Source organism: Neoarius graeffei, chromosome 19 (assembly GCF_027579695.1).
Source record: "Neoarius graeffei isolate fNeoGra1 chromosome 19, fNeoGra1.pri, whole genome shotgun sequence".
In the NCBI taxonomy this organism is placed as follows: Eukaryota; Metazoa; Chordata; class Actinopteri; order Siluriformes; family Ariidae; genus Neoarius; species Neoarius graeffei.
The window spans coordinates 18,450,779-18,471,862 of NC_083587.1; the positions used below are offsets into that span (position 1 = coordinate 18,450,779).

The 21,084-nt window shown below is 40.5% G+C and overlaps 1 protein-coding gene across 3 annotated transcripts in view; it reads left to right on the forward strand.

The window, feature by feature from the left end:
• The first annotated feature begins 1,693 nt into the window (after positions 1–1,693).
• pde7a (phosphodiesterase 7A) overlaps positions 1,694–21,084 on the forward strand; it is an 80,948-nt gene continuing 61,557 nt past the window's right edge. For all 3 annotated transcript variants that reach the window (XM_060899772.1, XM_060899773.1, XM_060899774.1), the window contains exon 1: positions 1,694–2,738. In XM_060899772.1, coding sequence (XP_060755755.1) covers positions 2,601–2,738 — 138 coding nt within the window. In that variant the 5' untranslated portion in view covers positions 1,694–2,600. The remainder of the gene's footprint in view (positions 2,739–21,084) is intronic.

Genomic DNA, 21,084 nt, shown 5'->3' on the forward strand with positions numbered 1-21,084 from the left:
TTATACCACTATCGTACCGGTATATACAGTATGTGAACACAGCATTTGTTAAAAAATGTTCTGCTTGCAAGCCAAGGATAGCGTAGATGCCTACTGCTCTGGGTGTGTGTGTGTCTTCAGTGCTTCAGATGGTGGTGTAGTGGCTTAGCCTGGCAAGCCAGACTAAATGTGAATATTTAGTCTGGCCTCGCTCGTAGACATTTCCAAAGGGTGTGGGAGGAACAACCCGCTGTCTTTCAAACTGTCTCTGTGCGTATAGGCCAACGCTCTGACCAATCAGCGCAACAGTGACTGTGACGTAGTCAGAGCGACAGAAAGCAGTGAGGGAGGCCTTGAAATAAATAATTTTTCAAAATGCGTATTAATTAATAAACAGGTTCTAGATATTAAGAAGTTTGGAGATAATGACCACAAGTTTGGAGTCTGTACCACATACTTAACATACACTTTTTTTTTCAAGTGTTTTTCAAGGGTTTGCTTAAACTGTTTTTGAGAGTTTTTATTTAGTGGTGTTTGGTGAAATAATTTCCCTTACATTTAAAATAACGGGAAAATAAGAAACAATCAAAAAGTAATGTTTCAAAGCTGTTTATTAATTCTTCGTACTGCACAAACTAGCCCCATCCTTTTGGCTACCAGCGGAGCCAGCTGGTAGATCAGACTTTTGCCATAGCCGGTCAGCAAAACAGTGAAAACGTCCTTCTTGAAAAGGAATGAGCGGAGAGCCTCTTCCTGCTCATGTTTCAACGAAAACTCCAAGTCTAATTCTTCTAAAACTGATTCCAAAGCGGAGTCAAACGCGCGCTGTTCTCTAGCCGTAGCCATCTTTCCTGTTGTGCTTTCTCCAGCGTCGCGCAGCCTTGTCGTCACTCCTGCAAAAGCCTGCCCAAAGAATCCAAACAAAAACCTTGCATTGTGATTGGCAGGCACGATTTGATGCCTGGGGTGTTTTGTTGATATGTTGCGAGGCTAGACCCACTCGTAGGCAAAAATATTTTTGGCCGCTAGGCCTAGTTTACTAGGCTAGTAGTGGCTAGCATGGTCGCCTCACACCAAGAAGGTTCTGGGTTCGAACCCAGTGGCTGGTGAGGGCCTTTCTGTGTGGAGTTTGCATGTTCTGCGTGGATTTGCTCTGGTTTCCCCCACAATCCAAAGACATGCAGTTAGGGCCTTGAGCAAGGTACCTAACCCCTGGGTGCTCTAGTGTGCATCAGATGGGTTAAATGCAGAGGATGAATGTCACTGTGCTTGAAGTGTGCATGTGACAAATAAAGGTTTCTTCTTCTTCTTCAATCCAGAGAGTGAATTTCTCTGTGCATGTGACAAATAAAGGCTTCTTCTTATAATATCGGTGACCATAACAGCTATGGACCAGCTCTAAAACAGTCATTTTGAATTCAGGGGCACTTTAAGTGAGAATGTGTGTTCACTGAGTGACTCATGCCAGTGAGGGTAATCACAGACGGTGATGTAGGGCAAACCCCGGCGTGTGGAATACCCTCGCTGCTGTGAGGTCCATACAGTCGGCGCACGACTGCATAGCAATCAGTTGCGGAGTCGCCCAGGACGCCTAGCCAATCAGATCGCTGGTATTGAAATCGCATCCAATCAGATGCGGGTTTACACGAACAGCTGCGCAGGGATTGGCTGGAAATTTTTCCCTAAGCGGCGCTTTTCGACAGCCTTCTGTCTGCATGTTCGGAAGCAGCTTGCAGTGTTTTGGGAGGAAAAAAAAAAAGCAGCAGCAGGCTTATGGAGTGAGGCGGCTGTGCGTGTTATTATTATTATTATTTTTTCTAATTCATTTCAACAGCGCAAATGAATGAAGAGGCAAAATACCTGCCCTGGAAATGCTACATTATTGTTTGTTTGTTTGTTTGTTTATTGGCCAAGCCACACACTGGTGCATTGAGTGAGGTGTGTGTGCGCTCTCTCTCTCTCTCTCTCTCTCTCCGCAGTCAACAGAAAAAAGGGACGGAATAAAATGCGGCGCTGAATGAAAACGAGTCCACTTCCGGGTGGATTCCCTTCTTCCTTTAATCGCTCGTTCACTCTTCCTCTTCGTGCTTCAGCGTGCTTTTTTCCCCCTGAAGTGGTCATGCCTTTGTCTTTTTATTCGGAAACGTTGTGCGGAGCCATTTCACGATGAGGTTCGACTAACACACACACACACACACAGCGGAGTTTAAAAATGAGGAAGCATTTTTTAAAAGACACTCAAAAGATCCAGGTCTCGTTATCACTCGGACCCGGTTTGCCCGAGAAAAGGTGGATCGGAATAAAAACCGAATAAAGAAGAAGCGGAAGAATAAAATGGAGCAGGCGGCCGGGAGCACGCGGACAGCAGCAGCAGCACGGCGGCGTGTGCGCGCGCGCGCGAGTTTCCCCATCCAGCCGAACAAAATGAAGCGGTTCGACTCTTGAACGTCGGTTAATCGTGTTTCAAGAAAAAAACAAACAACAATACACGCATTTTAGTTTTTTTTTTTATTCAAGACGCCGTTCCATGACAACCCCATGAGTTTTCTTTTAAAGAGCTGTTTCTTTCTCTTTTAATTTTAATCCTTTTTTTGATCCGGATTCAGCGTTCATATTGTTCAATGGAAGTATGTTATCAGTTACCGGTGTTGCCTCTGGACAGGCCGGTTCCCAAACATGTGCTGAGCCGGAGAGGAGCCATCAGCTTCAGCTCGAGCTCCTCTCTGTTCGGCGCCCCGGACCCGCGGCAGCTGGCGCAGGTAAACACAAACAAACAAACAAACAAAATCTGCTCCAAACTCATTCATTTCCCTGGTGCGTTCACATTAAACCGTTCCACTCTGATCACTCCTGCTGGATGGACTTTAGGGTTTATCCGGTTCAGGAGTTAACTGTGCATTTAGACTGGTGTAGTTTATGCACACTAGAACTGTTTCATATTTATAACCTTAACACTGGCATTTGTAGTTGTATATGATGAAGCGTCTACTCTTGTGTAATACCAGGATTATACTTCAGACTTTTTTAGTACTTTTTTTTTTTAATATTTTGAAGCTTACAGTTAGTGTTTTACTTTTAGAATGGTGTTTTGTTTTGCACTCAAGATCTATACTTCTACAATCATATTCTATCTATCTACAAGTTAGAATTGTCCGATACGCCCATTTAAACTTCTTAGTGTTCACACTGGGGTTTTTTACACGGAGTTTTATTTGGTTTATAGTTTATTAATTTACATAATGGTTACAGATACTCTTCACTGTCTGAAACAGGAGGAGTCCATTTCTGTCCCCCAAAATCCAATCTATACTAATATTAGACCTCAAGGTAACACCTTTTTAGGGCCAAAAAAGGTACGTACCGTACATGTTCCCAAGCAGTACGGTACTGTACCAGTCACAAGCCGTTGTATGTGTAAAGGTAGAATAATGTACTTTATTTTCTGAGAGTGTTGTTACTCTTTTTTTAAAACTAGATTTTTTTTGGGGGGGGGGGGTTGTGTTCTGGAATTTACTTTGGTGTTTACACAGTGAAAGAAGGCTATACTGTGTGTTCTGCACTTATTCTACAGTCGGAGACTACAATATTGTTTTGTACTCTGTGTATAGTTACTTCTAGGGTTCACACTTAAGTGTTCATACACAGTTTATATTAGGTTTGTATTCTGAAGTTTCAGCCATAGCATGATATAATTTAGGGTTTGTATACTAAAGGTTGTAATTTGATAGTGTTCTAAAACTGACACTATAAAACTTACAGGGTTCACACTGTAGTGTATATACAGTTAAATTCGGATTGCGTTCTGGTATTTTGACTCCGATTTTAGGGTTTACATGGTAAATTTGAGGGTTATACTTTTTTTTTTGTTAGGCTATTCACTGACTAACATACAGGGGTTTAACACTAGAATGGCTTAATTCTGGTAATGGTTATTACTGCACTTATACTACAGGTGTAGAATGTTTAGTACTAGAATGCGTCAATATTTAGCTGATATTTTGTACTACTTCTTGAGTTCACACACTGGGGTTTATGTATATATAATTAAATTAGGTTTGTATTCTGGCATCCATACTACAGCTTTGTATACTTTTTTTTCCCTTTTTTTTGAATGATCTTATGTTTAAAACTCAGAATATACTACTGGGGTTTAGTACTAGAACTGTTTTATATAAAGTTTATACGTCTAGCATTCACACAAGTTTCAAATACTTTTTATACTTGTATGATGAAAGTTATACTCTTGTGTTATACAATTCTGAGTGTATATACTACAAGAGTGGAAAGATTTAATATTAAATTTGGTTTATATTTTGGGGTTTTGTATTTCATTTATATTTCAAGGTTTACGCTGAAAAAAGACGTTTTTAAATTTTCATCATGTAAATTTTATTGAGAAAGTTATACTCATGTCTTTAGAAACTGACTGAACACTACAGGGGTTTATTATGCGTGTAGTTTTTTTTTTTAACTACGTTTTAGGTTTATACTTCTGGGGTTTAATACCAATTTTTTTTCTATGAGTTTGTACTGTTCATATTTTATTGATTCCACTTTGTACTGTGTTTAAATTCCAGGCGGGTTTACATGATAAAGCTTATACTCTTTCTGTACATATAGCTACTGCAGGGGTTTAATACTATAACAGTTTAATACTTGTCGTTTATACTTTTTATGTATGTTTTGGGGTTTAAACCACGTTTGCGTTCTAACTACGGCTTGTGTTCCTGGGGGTTAAAACAAGAAGGGTTTAATACTCCAGGGACTCAGACTCTGGGGTTTAATCTGACTATATTTTAAACTATGGGGTTCATATGGTGGTTATACTCAGTGTTTAAAATTTGTGTGTACTAGAAGGGTTTAATACCGGTGTTTTATGCTCTGGCAGTGTTTATTTTTTGGGGTTTACACTCTGATCTTCATACTGTAAGGTTTATACTCTGTTACGCTCTGTTTATACTCCCTGATCTCTACTGCAGTTCAGCCTTCTATCTTTCTACTCTGTGTGCTTTTGGCCCATAATCTTTAGTCTGCCTGGTCTCTTATCTTCAGCTACAAGTTTGTAAATAATATAAATTGAGCGGCGTCACAGATGTGTTTACTTCTCAGTCTGTTTCTATTGGAGCCGGAAAAACAAATGTAGTGGCCTTAAACATCCAAAGTTATATGGCCTGTAACAGCTGTTTCAAACTTGTCGCTTGTTATTTGTTGTCTTTAGAGCAGTGGAATTGCTTGCAAATGCGAGATCTAGAGTGCAGGTAATTATTGGCTAGTTTTAAATCCTGAACTGTGTAAATGTAAAATAATGAACTTTTAAGTCCGTGCTTTTCAACCACCGTCACTCACAAGGTGAGGGCACATGGGGGTGTGCGCAGGAACAGTTGTGAGGATTCTAACGCAATGTTAGAATGACTTTATTTATTCATGCGTTTGGGGCGGCACAGTGGTGTAGTGGTTAGTGCTGTCACCTCACAGCAAGAAGGTCCGGGTTCGAACCCCGTGGCCGGCGAGGGCCTTTCTGTGCGGAGTTTGCATGTTCTCCCCGTGTCTGCGTGGGTTTCCTCCGGGTGCTCCGGTTTCCCCCACAGTCCAAAGACATGCAGGTTAAGTTAACTGGTGACTCTAAATTGACCGTAGGTGTGAGTGTGAATGGTTGTCTGTGTCTATTGCCCCTTTTCCACCAAAGCAGTTCCAGGGCTGGTTCGGGGCCAGTGCTTAGTTTGGAACCGGGTTTTCTGTTTCCACTGACAAAGAACTGGCTCTGGGGCCAGAAAAACCGGTTCCAGGCTAGCACCAACTCTCTGCTGGGCCAGAGGAAAGAACTGCTTACGTCAGCGGGGGGGCGGAGTTGTTAAGACCAATAACAAGACCGCAAAAGATCGCCATTTTTAAGCGACGAGAAGCAGCAGCTGTACAAACGCGAAGTCATTTATTATTATTGTTGTTGTTGTTGTTGCTGCTGCTTCCGCGTTTTTTCTTCGATATTCGCGCCAAGGTTTATGCAAATGTAGCAACGTAACTGATGTATACAGCGACGTAATGACGTGGCTTTCCTTAGCACCGCGAGCTATGGAAAAGCAAACTGGTTCTCAGCTGGCTCGCAAGTTGAACAAGTTGTGAACCAGCACCAGCACTGGCCCCGAACCAGCTCTGGAACTGATTTGGTGGAAAAGAGGTATATGTGTCAGCCCTGTGATGACCTGGTGACTTGTCCAGGGTGTACCCCGCCTTTCGCCCGTAGTCAGCTGGGATAGGCGCCAGCTTGCCTGCAACCCTGTAGAACAGGATAAAGCAGCTAGAGATAATGAGATGAGATGAGATTCATGTGTTTGTTGTTGGCTTTTACTGCTCACACGCCTACTTAAGGATTCTAGCATTTTAATATGTTTAAATGCATCTTGCAGTCCTGTACTAAACTTTAGTGTTGAGCTTATCTCGTCATCCAAATAATCACAAATGAAACTTAAAAGCAAAAATCGATCAAACGTCAGCTTTCATACTTTTCTAGAGTTTGTTTGATTGACATCTTGGTCAAATGTGTGACGTGGAACTGTCTGGCTTTTAAAAGCAAATACCTCCAGGGCTTTTGGCTGGAATTTCATGTGTGTGTGGAATGTGGGACGGAGCCCGGAGGCCAAGCCGAGACTTGCCCAAGCTTTGCGCTCTTGTCATATGTAAACATGCGTATAGGAGGGGATTGTTGTGACGAAGACGCTTGTGGTTGTGCGTTTTCTTAAGCATATTGTGTCCAGCTTCGCGTTTCATCGATGAAACAGGAACATCATGATAAGATGGAATGGACACGTGAAGCAAGCCTGGATGCACGGAGTCTGTTCTGCTTGGTGGATCCAATAGCCAATGAAACTGTTTGTGAACCTGATTTCACTGGTCTTCATGACATGGTCACAACAGCATAAGGCTCATGAAAGAATGGACAAAAGTGCACCCAAAAAGTGGAGTGGATGGTTTTCTGTGGCTAACCGAATCTGAAATGATATATATTTTTTTTAATATCATGCAGTGTTATTTTATACTGTTTTTTTTCTTTAATATGTATATACAGTACACACACCACATATATAGTGGAAAGGAAGTCTCTCTGTGCTAGAATGAGTTAAAGATGTTTACATGAATCCCAAGTTGCATGAAACCAAAGTGGATTTGAACCACACTTGCACACAGGCGCAGTCATTTTAGTGACAACGATGTGTATAAATCTTAGCGGTTAAATGAGGGATTTTATTTGAGCGTTTCTGTCTAAACGAAGTGTGAGCTAGGTATTTCACAAGCTGCCGAGAGCAGTTAGCTTTTGGCAAACATTGTTTCTGTGCAGTCATAAAACGTGTGTGTGCGCGTGCGTGCGTGCATGCAGTTGTAAAGGGGTGAGGTGTGTGTGTGTGTGTGTGTGTGTGTAGGGTTATTCCATGCTGCCATGTTTGTCAGGACTGAGGTGGGCTATGTTACAGAGTGAGGTGGTTAAACGTGCTCGGGCTTCAGAGGCAGGGGTTTGGCTGCTTTCCAACTTCACAGATGGCCACAACACACACACACTCTCTAGTGTGCTCTGTTTCTCTTTCATTCTCTTTTAAAAAAAAATCTTTTCACACTTTCTCTCTGCATTCTTTGCACTGCTTCACTACTATCACTCCGTCCCCCATCAGTCCCACTCTCCCACTCTTGTTCTTCTCAAACAGGCACGTTTTTGTGAAAGAGGGCATCTTCTCACATGTGGGGGACGTTTCAAATTATTCAGATTTCCACTAAGAGGGCGAGAGTGTATGCGAAATCGAAGCTTTCTGTGTCATCGTGCCAGTGCAAAGCAAAGACGCTTCCCACTGGGATGGAACTGATGTTGCTTGTTTGCTCTGAGGAATGCACAATGTGGCCATGTTAAAGGCTTTTGCTCACTAAAGTCACTCGATTTAATCCTTCATTGGGTTGTGCAAAGATACCCATCGCAAAAAAAAAAAAAGCAGATGTCTGGTGGTTTAAGGACAATCATTTTGTGTCTCGTATTCTCAAAATGGCCATCTGTTGTGCCAAAGGGTATTAATGTTTAGAAAGTTAAAGAAAAAAAAAATTACACCATGTCAACAGCCATATCGACATTTCATAATTTTATTTTCTGATACGAACACACACAATCCTGTGTATTTTTAAGGCATTTAAAAAAAAAAAAAACCCTCGACACGTGAATAACACATGCTCTGCTCTAATCCTCATCGTACGATGATCGTTCATTTTGGAAGCGGAGAACATGGGCAGCTAGGCTCTCCGAATGTTTACAGTTTTACTTACATTATTTATAAATCATACAAAATTGAAAAGGAACTGCAGTTTACCTCAAAAAACCCACTCTTAATTATCGATCTAGTAATTGGCGTGGGCTACAAACGAATTAATAACCACAGGTGGCTTCAGTAATTTTCTCATGCAGTGATGAAGCGAAAAAGATGTCTACTTTTATTATGAACTGAAATATAAAGTGCCAGCATATTAACGTTACACCAACAAGAAAAAACAAAACCCACGTTTTCGGACGTCACGGAGCTCAGAAGTGCTCCAGGCCACTAGGGAGCGCCAATTTTGACACAAAGGGTTTGTAAGGAATTACAAACAATGGGCAAGTAGGATTTCTGTCAGTAGCTGGGTTTCAAATGGACTTTTGCGCAAAATTGAAGTGATTTTTATTATAAAATATTTGACAAAACACAATTGCGAATGGTTTGTGTTTCCATTGAGTGATGTATAGCTGGGTTTTCTTTTCTCGTGATGGCTCTTACAGAGCGCTCTTTATTCAGAAAGGTAGCGTTTCCATTTGCTCTTTGTGTCATGTGACTTAAATGCAAAAAATTGCTTTATCAAATCGTCTGAAAAATCACCACATGAGGTGTAAAAACTATTTTTGGAATATGAGAGATTGTTTTTCTTGGAAGCATGCCTTTTTTTTTTTTTTTTTTTAAGTTTGCAGTTTCAAATTGTGCATAAAGCAGGTTGATGGAAACATGACTAATGATTTGAAGCTCATGTAATTGGAACATAGCTAGTAATCTAGGTACTTAAAAAAAATTTTTTTTTTAAATCGAAGAATATGGTTATCAGTTGTGTTTTTTTTTTGTTTGTTTGTTTTTTTTTAAACAAACCTCCTTCAACCCTAAGGTTCTGTGTAACTCCTGTGGTTACTTTCTGGTCTGGAAAGGGTCGTTAATCTTTTACCTTCCGTAGCTAGCTAGCTCTAGTTTGATTACAAATTTAGGGGTTGTTTTACAATCAGGGTACGCAAGCTAAAAATCACATTTAACACTTATTATCTTCAATATCAAAAGGCTTGACTAAATAAACTTGGTTGTTTATTGTAGCCCTGTGATAGCTCTATTTACCATGCAAAAAAAAATTGGTGATAACGTTATTTTTGGTGAATGTATGGAAATATGTGTCATATTTAGCAAAATTACTCGTGTTATTTAGAAAAAGTGCTTTTTTGACCACAGGTAGCTTCAAAAGGGATGCACTTACATCATTCTTTATACCATAAAACACATATTTGGTTCCATATCATTGGAAACGTAGTTAAGTTTTAATGTTGAATGCCAGTAAGTTTTCAGACTATTTTGATCAAATTAGTATGGAATTGTGTCAAAAAAATGTCCTCTCCGAGACAGCTAATTTTTCAATATAAAAATAACATATCTAAAATGATTATTTTCATCCTTAAATGTGGTCAAGATATTGGGACATAAATATTAGAGACAACTAACACAAAGCTTACAGCCTTATATTTAAAAGCACTATGGAAGTAGTGGATTCTGAATTGTCAAAAAAAAAAGTCCTCTCCGAGAATCACTTCATTTGTTTCTCCCAGCCCTGCTTAAAGTGACACTTAATCTTCTTTATCTTATAGCAGATTACACAAAACTACCATACACACATGTCAAAAATTACCTGAAATCTGTTCTTTAACTTGTCTTTCACTTAAAAACTGGTACAAGAACCAGTTTGAATCAATTTGAATTTTGGACCCCTGTGAGACAAACTTTGTACCCTGATTGTAAAACAACCCTTAGTTGTCTAGTCTAACCCTAACCCTAATAACATATTACGAATATGAGGTTAATGTTTTGTCACTTGTAAGTTTTTGACCATTGCCATAAATACATCTAGAGCTAGTAATTCTAGTTTTGTTCTAGTAATACCATGTCTTCAAGTACAAAGCAACATGAAAATATGGAACAAAAACACAATCTGCAGCTTTATTATTTCTTATTGTGAACATTTTTGCTTAGCTTTTGTTAGGATCAAAAAAATGTAGCTTAGGATGCAGCATATTTGAGTTACAAGCCATTAAAATGCATCAAGTTGACCTGCCCAAGATTGTGTAATGATTTCGGTTTGACGGAAAGGGGCATGGCAACTAATGCTGATCAATGGTGTTATTTGTGTTCACTAAATAATGATGTTTTTCTATTTTTATAAAAATGTTGTTGTGATTCACTGTACCACCCTATATTACGAACTAGAAAAAAGAAAAAGCTGTCGTCTCATTTGGAGATGCTGCTGTATTTAGCGCAAGCTCTCAGCTGGACTCTTGATAGATTTCCGATATTAGTCATACGGACACTCGGGTCGATCAGTGTGATGTCAGCTCACACGGGGTGTTTACAGTGCTGGTGCTGTGGTGGAGCTGGTTTGTGTCGTCAGACACCCTGAAAACATCCTGCTGTGTCTGATTAGAGTCTGTTTCAAGTCTGTTTCAGATGCCGTGCTCTTGAATCGTAGATTTTCGCAAGACAATACTTCCTGCAGCCTCCCTTTGAGCATACCAAAAGTTTCTAGGTGAAACCTGATTGTATTTTGTTATGACAGCAGCCGAGGGGTGTGTGTGTGTGTGTGTGTGTGTGAGAAATATAAAAGGGACGCGAGTCCGTTCATTATGCAGGGATTACCGAGTTAACTCAATTTGATTATTGTTGATATGATTTGCCATGATCTAGGATTTTTCCATTCTTTGAAGCCATTGTTGAAATTGTTGCCAAGACCACACGCTCAAACATGCTCAGGAGAGATTACATCACAGTCTAACATGACCACCTCGGCCACAAAGTGTTTATGGTTTGTACACTTTTCCTACCACAAGCTGCAGAATCCTGGAGGTCACAACCTGTAGGATTATAGGCCACAACAAACTAACCATTCTTGCCAGATTAGCCGATTTCCTTCATACTCGTGTTGTGCATGTATGTTGGCAAAATTCCAATCGCGTGTTAATTCCTGTGCACTTTCATAGCACAGAGGATTTTTAAAAATAGATTATTATTTCTTGTGTGTGTGATGCTCATAAATCTCCATATAAGGAAAAAGAGCTGAAAATGACCAAACGATGAAAGAGCACCTCCCAAGTATGGCTTGTGCAAAATCTTGCAGTAATGCAACTCAGCCATTGCAGCACGTCAGTTATCATACCGTTTGTTTGTCGTAGTTGAATGTAGCTGGCTAGTCTTGTCTTAATTTATGGCTTTTCTTTTGGATTCTTTCCTCTCTAGTCATTAATATGAAGCGACTGAGTGTCACAGAACATCCATTCAATTCGTGTATGCAGATGAATAAATAATAGGCCGACATGACTTGACTTAACCTCGGCGGCGTAACGAGCGTATAAAACTGTCATCACCAATTATAGGATTTGAAGCCTTTAAAGAACGTCCTATTATGAACATACAAACTCTCTCAATGGTTACAAACAGTTGGTTTTTCACAATGAACTGGACTTTCGAAGCATATTTCTTGCATAAATACTCCTGTAAGCAAATTAGGACTAAATTTCCTGGTATTCAGATTGATAAACAAGATCCAGTAAGCATGGTCGTCGCTGGAATAGAAAGCAAAACAAAAACAGGCTGCCACACGACAGGAAAAGTCTGCAGTTGGTTATCTGCTATGTCAGTAAAATTGTCTCTTCCTGTCAAAGTTGATGCTTCTCAGCCATATTTAGCACCAAATTACCAGAAGTCGGGCTTGTCATACTGCACAATCCTAAATCGCTTCATTTTCACCCAAGAATTGATGAAATTGTGTTTGTTTTGGCGAATTTGTGAATTTTGTCTGAAAAACAAACCTGCAATTTTAATATTTAAGTAGGCACTAGGGCTGTGCCGATAGACGATGCCATCGTCCATCGACGATGGTGGTCATCCATCACGATGGAGAGCCACCATCGTGATACCACGCCCCCTCCTGTCATAAACATGCATATATCATCTGGGCCTATTTAACCTAAAAAGTTAGTTTTTTGTTAGTTTAGTTAGTTAGTTTTGTTTAATATATTATATAACATATATAATTATATATAAATACATAATTATATAAATCATTATAAAGTAATATCCTTTTACCGCTTGTTCACATAGGCTATGGTGCAGGGACGTACCATCTAGCATAGCTGCTAGATGGCCACTCGGCGTTCCGGAATTGGCCCGAGTGTAATTTCGCATACCTACAGCTACCAGCGCCAGAAGCGGGCTGATTTCTAAACATGCGGCTTTCCGCATTCGAGCCGAGTGCTCGGCACGGAATCGGACCTAGATTCACTCCCGAGTGTTGGCCTACTGTTTTTGCCGTAATCGAGCCGCTTCCGGGCCACGGGCATTTTGCTGCTTGGGCCCAATCCGCAACTCATTAAAACCAGACAAAGTAAACATGCTAGTATTTTTGGCCAGAAACCTCGACATTTAAACATGGTGACCATTGCCTGCACTGTTAACTCATTAGGTTAAATTGCTTCGGACTGCCTGCGTTTTCTTGATTTTGATTTTTATTATTGCTATTATTGTTATTTATTTACTTGTTCTTGTATTAACTCAGGCTCTCTCGTTTTTTTTATCGCTGTTCTTTGCTAACTGAGTCGACTTCATGAATATTTGGTCGCTTTAATTTCACTGTAAAAAGTTAATGCCCGGCTACGTTAAACTTTGTGAGCGCATTTCGTGCTGCGCACGTTCCAGTTCTCTTCGTCTTGATCGTTCATCTTTAAATAAATATATGTTTACAAAATCATGTTCATGACTATTTATTTTGTAGCATTTTTCCAATAAAATTAATGCCTAAGCCTGGTTAATGCCTAATGCCTAAATTAAATTGTGTAGGCTACCGTTAAGCGCATGCTTGTGCGTTCCTGTTAGACTTGATTTGTTGTTCAGCCTACTGTATCTTTTCACGAATACCGGTTCACAGAATCACCTTCATTCTTCCATTTGGTTTGACATTATGGCTTAGAGTGGACCATTTTGTGTCTGAAAGTAGGCCTATTTACCAGATTAAAGCTATTTGACTTCTGCCGAAGTCTGCGCTTCACTGCCGTTTGATAAGGTGAAATATTGTTAATAGTGGCTATTTGTTTGAACAACATGACAAATTTTACATTAAAAGTCTATATAGTGTAGGCTAAAAAATGAAGTCAAAATTTATTATTAGTAGCATACTGTATTTGTGTAACCACATGTTATGTTCACGGCAACTATACTACCCGCGGTGCTGAACACTCGTTCTGATGGAGTACTGGTGGCGCATGTGCACAAATATTTACGTGCTAATCTTGCCATTAATGGAAGTCTTTTTTCTCGTTCCTTTTCCACCACATCAGTGGGTCCTCCATCCCATCAATGACAATTTCCTGCAGGTACATGGTCATTTCTGCCTCAGGCTTTTCTTCATCAGTAAGTGTGGATGCTCTGGCTGCTGCTCTCTTCCCAAGAAGGCTGCCCAAAGACCCTCTCTTTTTCTTAGGCACTGCCGCAGCGCAGTCACCTGGTTCCTCCCCTTCATCATGTGACGGACCGGGTGTTGTAGCACCTGACAGCGATGGAACGACCTCTGTCACCATCTCTTCCATCAACTCAGATTTTGTGGTGTGAAGATCAAACATAGAAAATTAGGTAGCCTAAATTTAAGGAGATAGTAGGCTATGAGATATAGTATCAAAATTCTCAGCGCAATGGAATTTTTTTTTCTTTACGTGCCAAAGCCTCGGATGAGTATCTAATACTTATAATAATAAAATATTTTATAATGTGGTATTAAAATCCCCCCCACACGATATGATCGTCCATCACGATGTTTGCACTGTAAACATCGTCGATGCCAATTAAGGGGACATTGCACAGCCCTAGTAGGCACTTTGTCATGTGACTGATATTTTATACACTTTTCTGGCCACAAGCTTCAGAATCTCTTTGGGGAGGGGGGGCATTTATCTGAGCAAGATAATAGGGGTGTTCACACGGCACATATTTGCATCGATGCTGCACCGATGTGTTTTGTTGCGATATATCTTACACCGGTGTAAATTTTGTGACGTTCACACGTCACAAACCTGCTTACTAGAGAGAAGCGCGTTAGCACCGGTGCAGCCCCACTTGCGTTCACACGGCAGTTTTTGCAACCGTGCTATACGATAGTAATAATGCGGAAATGAAATATGCGCATGCGTGAAAATGTACTTCCTTTTCCCGGTTGTCATGGCATCACCAAGCGCCGGGAAAACGACGTGGATGAAGACACCAGTGTTGCCAGATACTGCTGACGTTTTCCAGCCCAAAATATGTTCAAATCCGCCAAAATGCACTTAAAACCGCCCAATCTGGCAACACTGGAAGACACGCAGTTCTGTTGTTGTTGATATTTGCCATTTTGGAAGCGCAAAATACCAGGATGTAAATTATGCAATGCCCGTATGTAATCAACTCTCCTGACGTGTAGCGAGTCTACCCCTGTAGCGTTCAGACGTCCCATTTTATATCGGTGCTGCCCCGCAAACTAGCATTTACTCCGGAGTAAATTTCTTAAACCACCTCCCGAGCAGGGTTAGATTTGCACCGGTTTAAGCAGCTTTCAGGGGCTACACCGCTATAACTTTGTACCATGTGAACGCTCTAGCGGGGCAGCCCCGGTGCTACACCGGAGTAAAAGTTGCCGTGTGAACACCCCTAATTTATTGGATTCCCACCATTGTACAACGTTTTGTTCGAAAACGTTAGTGGTGAATAAACGAGTGCTGATGGGCGACATGAAAATGCCTGATCGATTGGTCAGTCAGATGATGACTTTATTGAGAAAGTAAGGCTGGTTCTGGCGACAAAAAAGACACTCTAGCTTAAGCAAGAGGATGTATTGATTCTGACGTAGTCAGGTCCATAAATATTTGGACATTGACAAAGTAATTATTTTGTTTTTTTCCTGCAGTATATTGGAGTTGAAATGAAATGAATATCTTCAGCTTTAATTTGAGGAAATTTACTCAAATTAATTTGTTTCAAAATTGGGTCAAGAGTGTAGGAACTACAGCCCTTTTTTTAAAATATGTGGTCTGTACTTTCTAAGGTACCGAAAGTAATTGGACAAACTAAAATTTTTAATACTCTGTTGCAAATGCTTTGCAGTCAATGCCTGCCTGAAGTCTGGAACTCCTAAACATCACCAAATGCTAGGTTTCTTCCCTGGTGATGTTTCTCCAGGTCTTTACTGCAGCTGTTTTCACTTCCTTTTGGTTCTTGCTTTGCTTTGCTTTCAGTTTTGGTTTTAGCAAGCGAAATCCATGCTCAGTTGGATTTAGCAGGGATGAGAGTTTTCCGCTTTTCGGCGGATTTCCGCTTTTTCTGAGCAAAAATCGATATTATCCCTTTGGTGACTGACCCCTTGAAAATGGTTCCTCCAGGAACGATGACGTTTCAGTTGTCAAGACAACGGAAAAACTAAAATACAAGAGCATTTTGTTTTGTGCACAAGAGCATTGTGACGTATCTTTCTGTTTTTGTATTTTAGTTTTTCCGTTGTCTTGACAACTGAAATGTCATCGTTCCTGGAGGAACCATTTTCAAGGGGTCAGTCACCAAAGGGTTATGCCAAATCCGTTGAGATTTTTTTTTTTTCATTGAGGGGGGTTGGGGTATGTTCCTTCGTGATACTCAAGCGTACGACGATGTTACATGTTTACATTTTCGCCATCTTTAGTCTCGCTAAGTCTTGCGGTAGAATACGTGTTATCTACAATGTAATTGGCCAAAACATCGCTGGCGAGAGCATGATAGCCAATCATAACCGTTCTTACAAGAGTGTGGGAGAGGACAAAAGCCAATCATAACAGTTCTTACAAAAGTACCCACATCTGTTCTATTTTATCGAAACTTGCACATGTTCATCGTCGCTGCGCTTCAAAAATACGTTTCTCTTTCGTATCGGCTTTTTTACTCAAAATGCCGAATACAATTGACAAGCGAGACGAATCGAAGGTACGTGAAATCGATGCTGGTATAAAAAACAGAGAGAGGACTGACAAGCTTTTGTCTTTGGCCAAAAGGCTGAAGAAGTCGTCGAAATGATGAAATGAAAATGAGAAGTGACTGTGAACTATAAATAATTGTATAAAGTGTACATAGACATTATCCCATAAACTTAGCATTCGTTTGATTTAATCCATTGAACATGTATATGATGGTCAGTAAATCTGAATTAATGCTGACAGTTTTGAAAACTTAAATATTTCAAAAGACTTTGAAATCATATGCAACTAATGAGGACATAGGGTGACTGACCTTTTCTCCCTAAGAAATTTTATTTAATATATGAACATTTTGATAATTAATAAAACTCGCGTTTAATGTGAATTTAGTTTGTCATTTTTGTTGATCATAAATTATAACCATACCCTTGAATGTAGAATGTGATTTTATTTTGAATTCAAACAATACTCCTATTGATTTGAAACATTTTCATGTAAATATATAAAAAAAGACAACAGATTTTTTTATGTACTACAGCTCAGATTGCAGGAAAAGTGGTTTGTAAGGCCTTATTTTTCAAAATTTTCCTGGGGGGGGGTATCCCTCCTAGACCCCCGGCTTCGGGCGCCATCTTGTTTTCTGCTTTTTTGGTGACCACCCACTCTCATCCCTGATTTAGGTTGGGTGATTGACCTGGCCATCGCAGAACACTTCACTACTACTTATTCGCATTAAAAAAGTCTTGGGTTGCTTTCAAAGTATGTTTCGGGTCATTGTCAATCTGCATTGTGAAGCACCGTTTATTTAGCAAGTCGCATCATCGATAAATACAAGAGAACCAGTTCATTGGCAGCCACCCATGCCGTAAGATGATCCTATATCCTTTGGATCATGAACAGTTCCTTCCCTTCTCCATACTCTTCTCTTCCGATCATTCTAGTACAAGTTGATCTTTGTCTCATCTGCCCATAGGATGTTGTTCCAGACCTCATCTCATCTCATCTCATCTCATTATCTCTAGCCGCTTTATCCTTCTACAGGGTCGCAGGCAAGCTGGAGCCTATCCCAGCTGACTACGGGCGAAAGGCGGGGTACACCCTGGACAAGTCGCCAGGTCATCACAGGGCTGACACATAGACACAGACAACCATTCACACTCACATTCACACCTACGGTCAATTTAGAGTCACCAGTTAACCTAACCTGCATGTCTTTGGACTGTGGGGGAAACCGGAGCACCCGGAGGAAACCCACGCGGACACGGGGAGAACATGCAAACTCCGCACAGAAAGGCCCTCGCCGGCCCCGGGGCTCGAACCCAGGACCTTCTTGCTGTGAGGCGACAGCGCTAACCACTACACCACCGTGCCGCCCTGTTCCAGACCTGTATGGGCTTTTTCAGATGTTTTTGCTGAAAATTAATGTGATCTTCCTGATTTTGAGGCTTACCGATTTGTTTACATCTTGTGACCAAGCCTCTGTATTCACTCTGGTGAAGCCTTCTCTTGATTTGTTGACTTTGCCATGGAAAAAAAAATGGACGTGGTATAGACGACAGTGAAGCATCCAACTTCATTTAAGATGCTTAAGGAAATCAGTTCAGTTCATTAATAACCTTCACTGAATTACTATGAATTTGTCATTGCGCTCCTGGTACACACGCAGCTCTACACCATTCGCCTCAGTGTATTCATTTGTACATTATAGCGTTATCGTGTGTAAACCGAGACCCAAACCCAGCCTGTATCATGATACTTGGAGGAAGTCTGAAATGTGAGAGATTCGCAGCACAGCGGACTCGCTGCCAGTGTTTGTTGGCGGCCTCCTCTCTCATGTTTGACTGTTTCTTCAATTTGTTTATCTTCAGTGAGGCGATAAGGGTTTCACGCAGAACCGTTGGATTGACGTAGTTTCAGGATGTGGTAATGCTGAATGAGCTGTTCAGCGTTTCACAAGTTGTTGTTGTTGTTGGTGGCGGTGCGCGTGTGCATGTGCAGCCACTAGTTCTAAATCTGATACTAATCTCTCAGATATTAGTGCTTTTTATGTATTTCGTTTTTTTTTTTTTGTAGCATCAGATATCATGTTCATTTTAGCTGAGTGTTTTGAGCATTTTTCATTTGCTTTATGCACGTTGTATGTTTTGCATTTGTTAATGATTTGTGCATGCAAAATTCTGGTTAGAACTTGGCTGAGAAATTTGACGTGAAGCGCACATTAGATCACAAGATGATCTGGAAGACAAGTTTTCTCTTTTGTTTTTAAGCAAGCGTGACTTATTGCATCACATACAGCCTGGACAGTACGTTATTTTCCATGGATCATACAATCACGTACAGTATGCCATCCTGGTACAGTGAATATAAAAAGTCTACACACCCCGTTACAATGACATGTTTTTCTGATGTAAAAAAAAGAGACCATGATAAATAATTTCAAAACTTTTCCCACCTTTAATGTGACCTATAACCTGTACAATTCAATTGAAAAACATAAAAATAAAAAACGTACAATAAGCTGGTTGCATAAGTGTGCACACCCTTAAACTAATACTTTGTTGAAATGCCTTTTGATTTAATTACAGCATTCAGTCTTTTTGGGTTCACATCTGCCATCAATTAAAATGACACTGATTAACCCAAATAAAGTTCAGACGTTTACTCAGTTGCCTCCTCCAGCAAAAGCCAGCGTTCACAGAGAGCTTACAAAGCATCAAAGATATCTCATTGTTGAAAGGTATCAGTCAGGAGAAGGGTACAAAAACATTTCCACGGCATTAGATATACCATGGAGCACAGTGAAGACAGACATCAGCAAATGGAGAAAATACGGGACAGCAGTGACATTACCGAGAACTGGACGTCCCTCCAAAATTGATGAAAAGACGAGACGAAAACTGGTCAGGGAGTCTGCTGAGAGGCCGACAGCAACACTGAAGGAGCTGCAGGGATTTCTGCCAAGTACTGGTTGTGTACGACATGTAACTACAATCTCATGTATTCTCCATACGTCTGGACTATGAAGTAGGGTCAAATAAAAACATCCAGGCCGGCTAAATTTTGCAAAAAAAAAAAAAATCCATCAACTCTCCCAAAAGCATGTGGGAAATTGTGTTACGGTCTGATGAAATCAATGTTGAACTTTTTGGCCACAATTCCAAAAGGTATGTTTGGCGCAAAAACAACACTGCGCATCACCAAAAGAACACCATAGCCACGGTGAAGCATGGTGGTGGCAGCATCATGTTTTGGGGTTGTTTTTCTTCAGCTGGAACAGGGGCTTTAGTCAAGGTGGAGGGAATTATGAACAGTTCGAAATACCAGTCAATTTTGGCCCAAAACCTTCAGGTGTCTGCTAGAAAGCTGAAGATGAAGAGGAGTTTCATCTTTCAGCATGACAACGACCCCAAAAAAGTTTTGGAACGGCCCAGCCAGAGCCCAGACCTAAATCCAACTGAAAATCTGTGGGGTGACCTGAAGAGGGCTGTGCACAAGAGACGCCCTCGCAATCTGACACATTTGGAGCGCTTTTGCAAGGAAGAGTGGGCAAATATCGCCAAGTCTAGATGTGGCAGGCTGATAGACTCCGACCCAAAAAGACTGAATGCTGTAATTAAATCAAAAGATGCTTCAACAAAGTATTAGTTTAAGGGTGTGCACATTTACCCAACCAGCTTATTGTGCAATTTTTATTTTTTATGTTTTTCCCCCGAACAGATTTGTTTGTTTTTCAATTGAATTGTACAGGTTATAGGTCACATTAAAACTGGGAAAAATTTTGAAATTATTTATCATGGTCCCGCTTTAAATATCCACTGTAGTTGAGACCATGGTAGAACATTCAAATTTTTGCAAAGCATTATGCAAATATTATTTGAATATCACTTTCTGAAAAATGGCATGTATGACGCAAAACATTATGCTTTCATCGGCTGGTGCGTGTGTTTAGCTGTGTGTTAGTCGTTTTAAACTTGCTATAACTGGCTTCCTCCATCATGTTTTGCAATTAAAGTTTGACTTTTCACACTTTTGGGCCATTTCACACCACTATGCCATTGATCATTTGCCTAGAACAGTGTGATCTCAAACGTTTGATCTCTCCGCTGATTGGTCAGAAGGTGTTAATTTTCTATAGTAGTGCAGCTGCAAATTTCGTCGCTTGGTAGCATGAAAAATTGCAGCGTCTTCATCTTATTAGCTTCAACTGAGAATACAGAGGTTAGTCAGGGAACGAGGGTTTATATCCGTTTCATGGACTTTCCACCGCTTTAAATGTCCCTGTAAATGGATAAAAAAAATGATGTCGGGCTTGAAATACTTGCTGTAGTATAAGAGGAATAAAACGCCTCCAGGACGTCCTGTTAAAGGAAAAGCATCAACTTCAGAGTGATACCAGTAACTCTTCGAATAAGAACGTTCAAATGTTTGTTTTTGAGGCATAAAAGGAGTTTTCTTCTTGCAAAATATTAATTGCTTTAAAGATCCGCACGAGTTTGTCTTTCACCAAGTATTATGCTTCCAGCTTCTCATATTCTTCTTCTGTGTGTCGTGATTTGTTGTATCGCTCCTGTTGCTCCACCGCTGTTTATTTCCCGGTCATGTACAGCACATTCTTATTCATTTACAACAGTGAGTGAGGATTTTCAGCTGACCTGATCTGCCATGGTGAAATGCAGATCAATAAAACGAACCGTATTTAGCGACCGAAGTAAAATCGCACAACACTCTTCTGATAGGAAACCGTCTATAAATAGTAGTTTGCTCAGGGTTCGCGAACACGTGCCGACCCATGACCTCAGGTTTCCGTGACCCTTTTTTGATGGAAAGAAAACTTC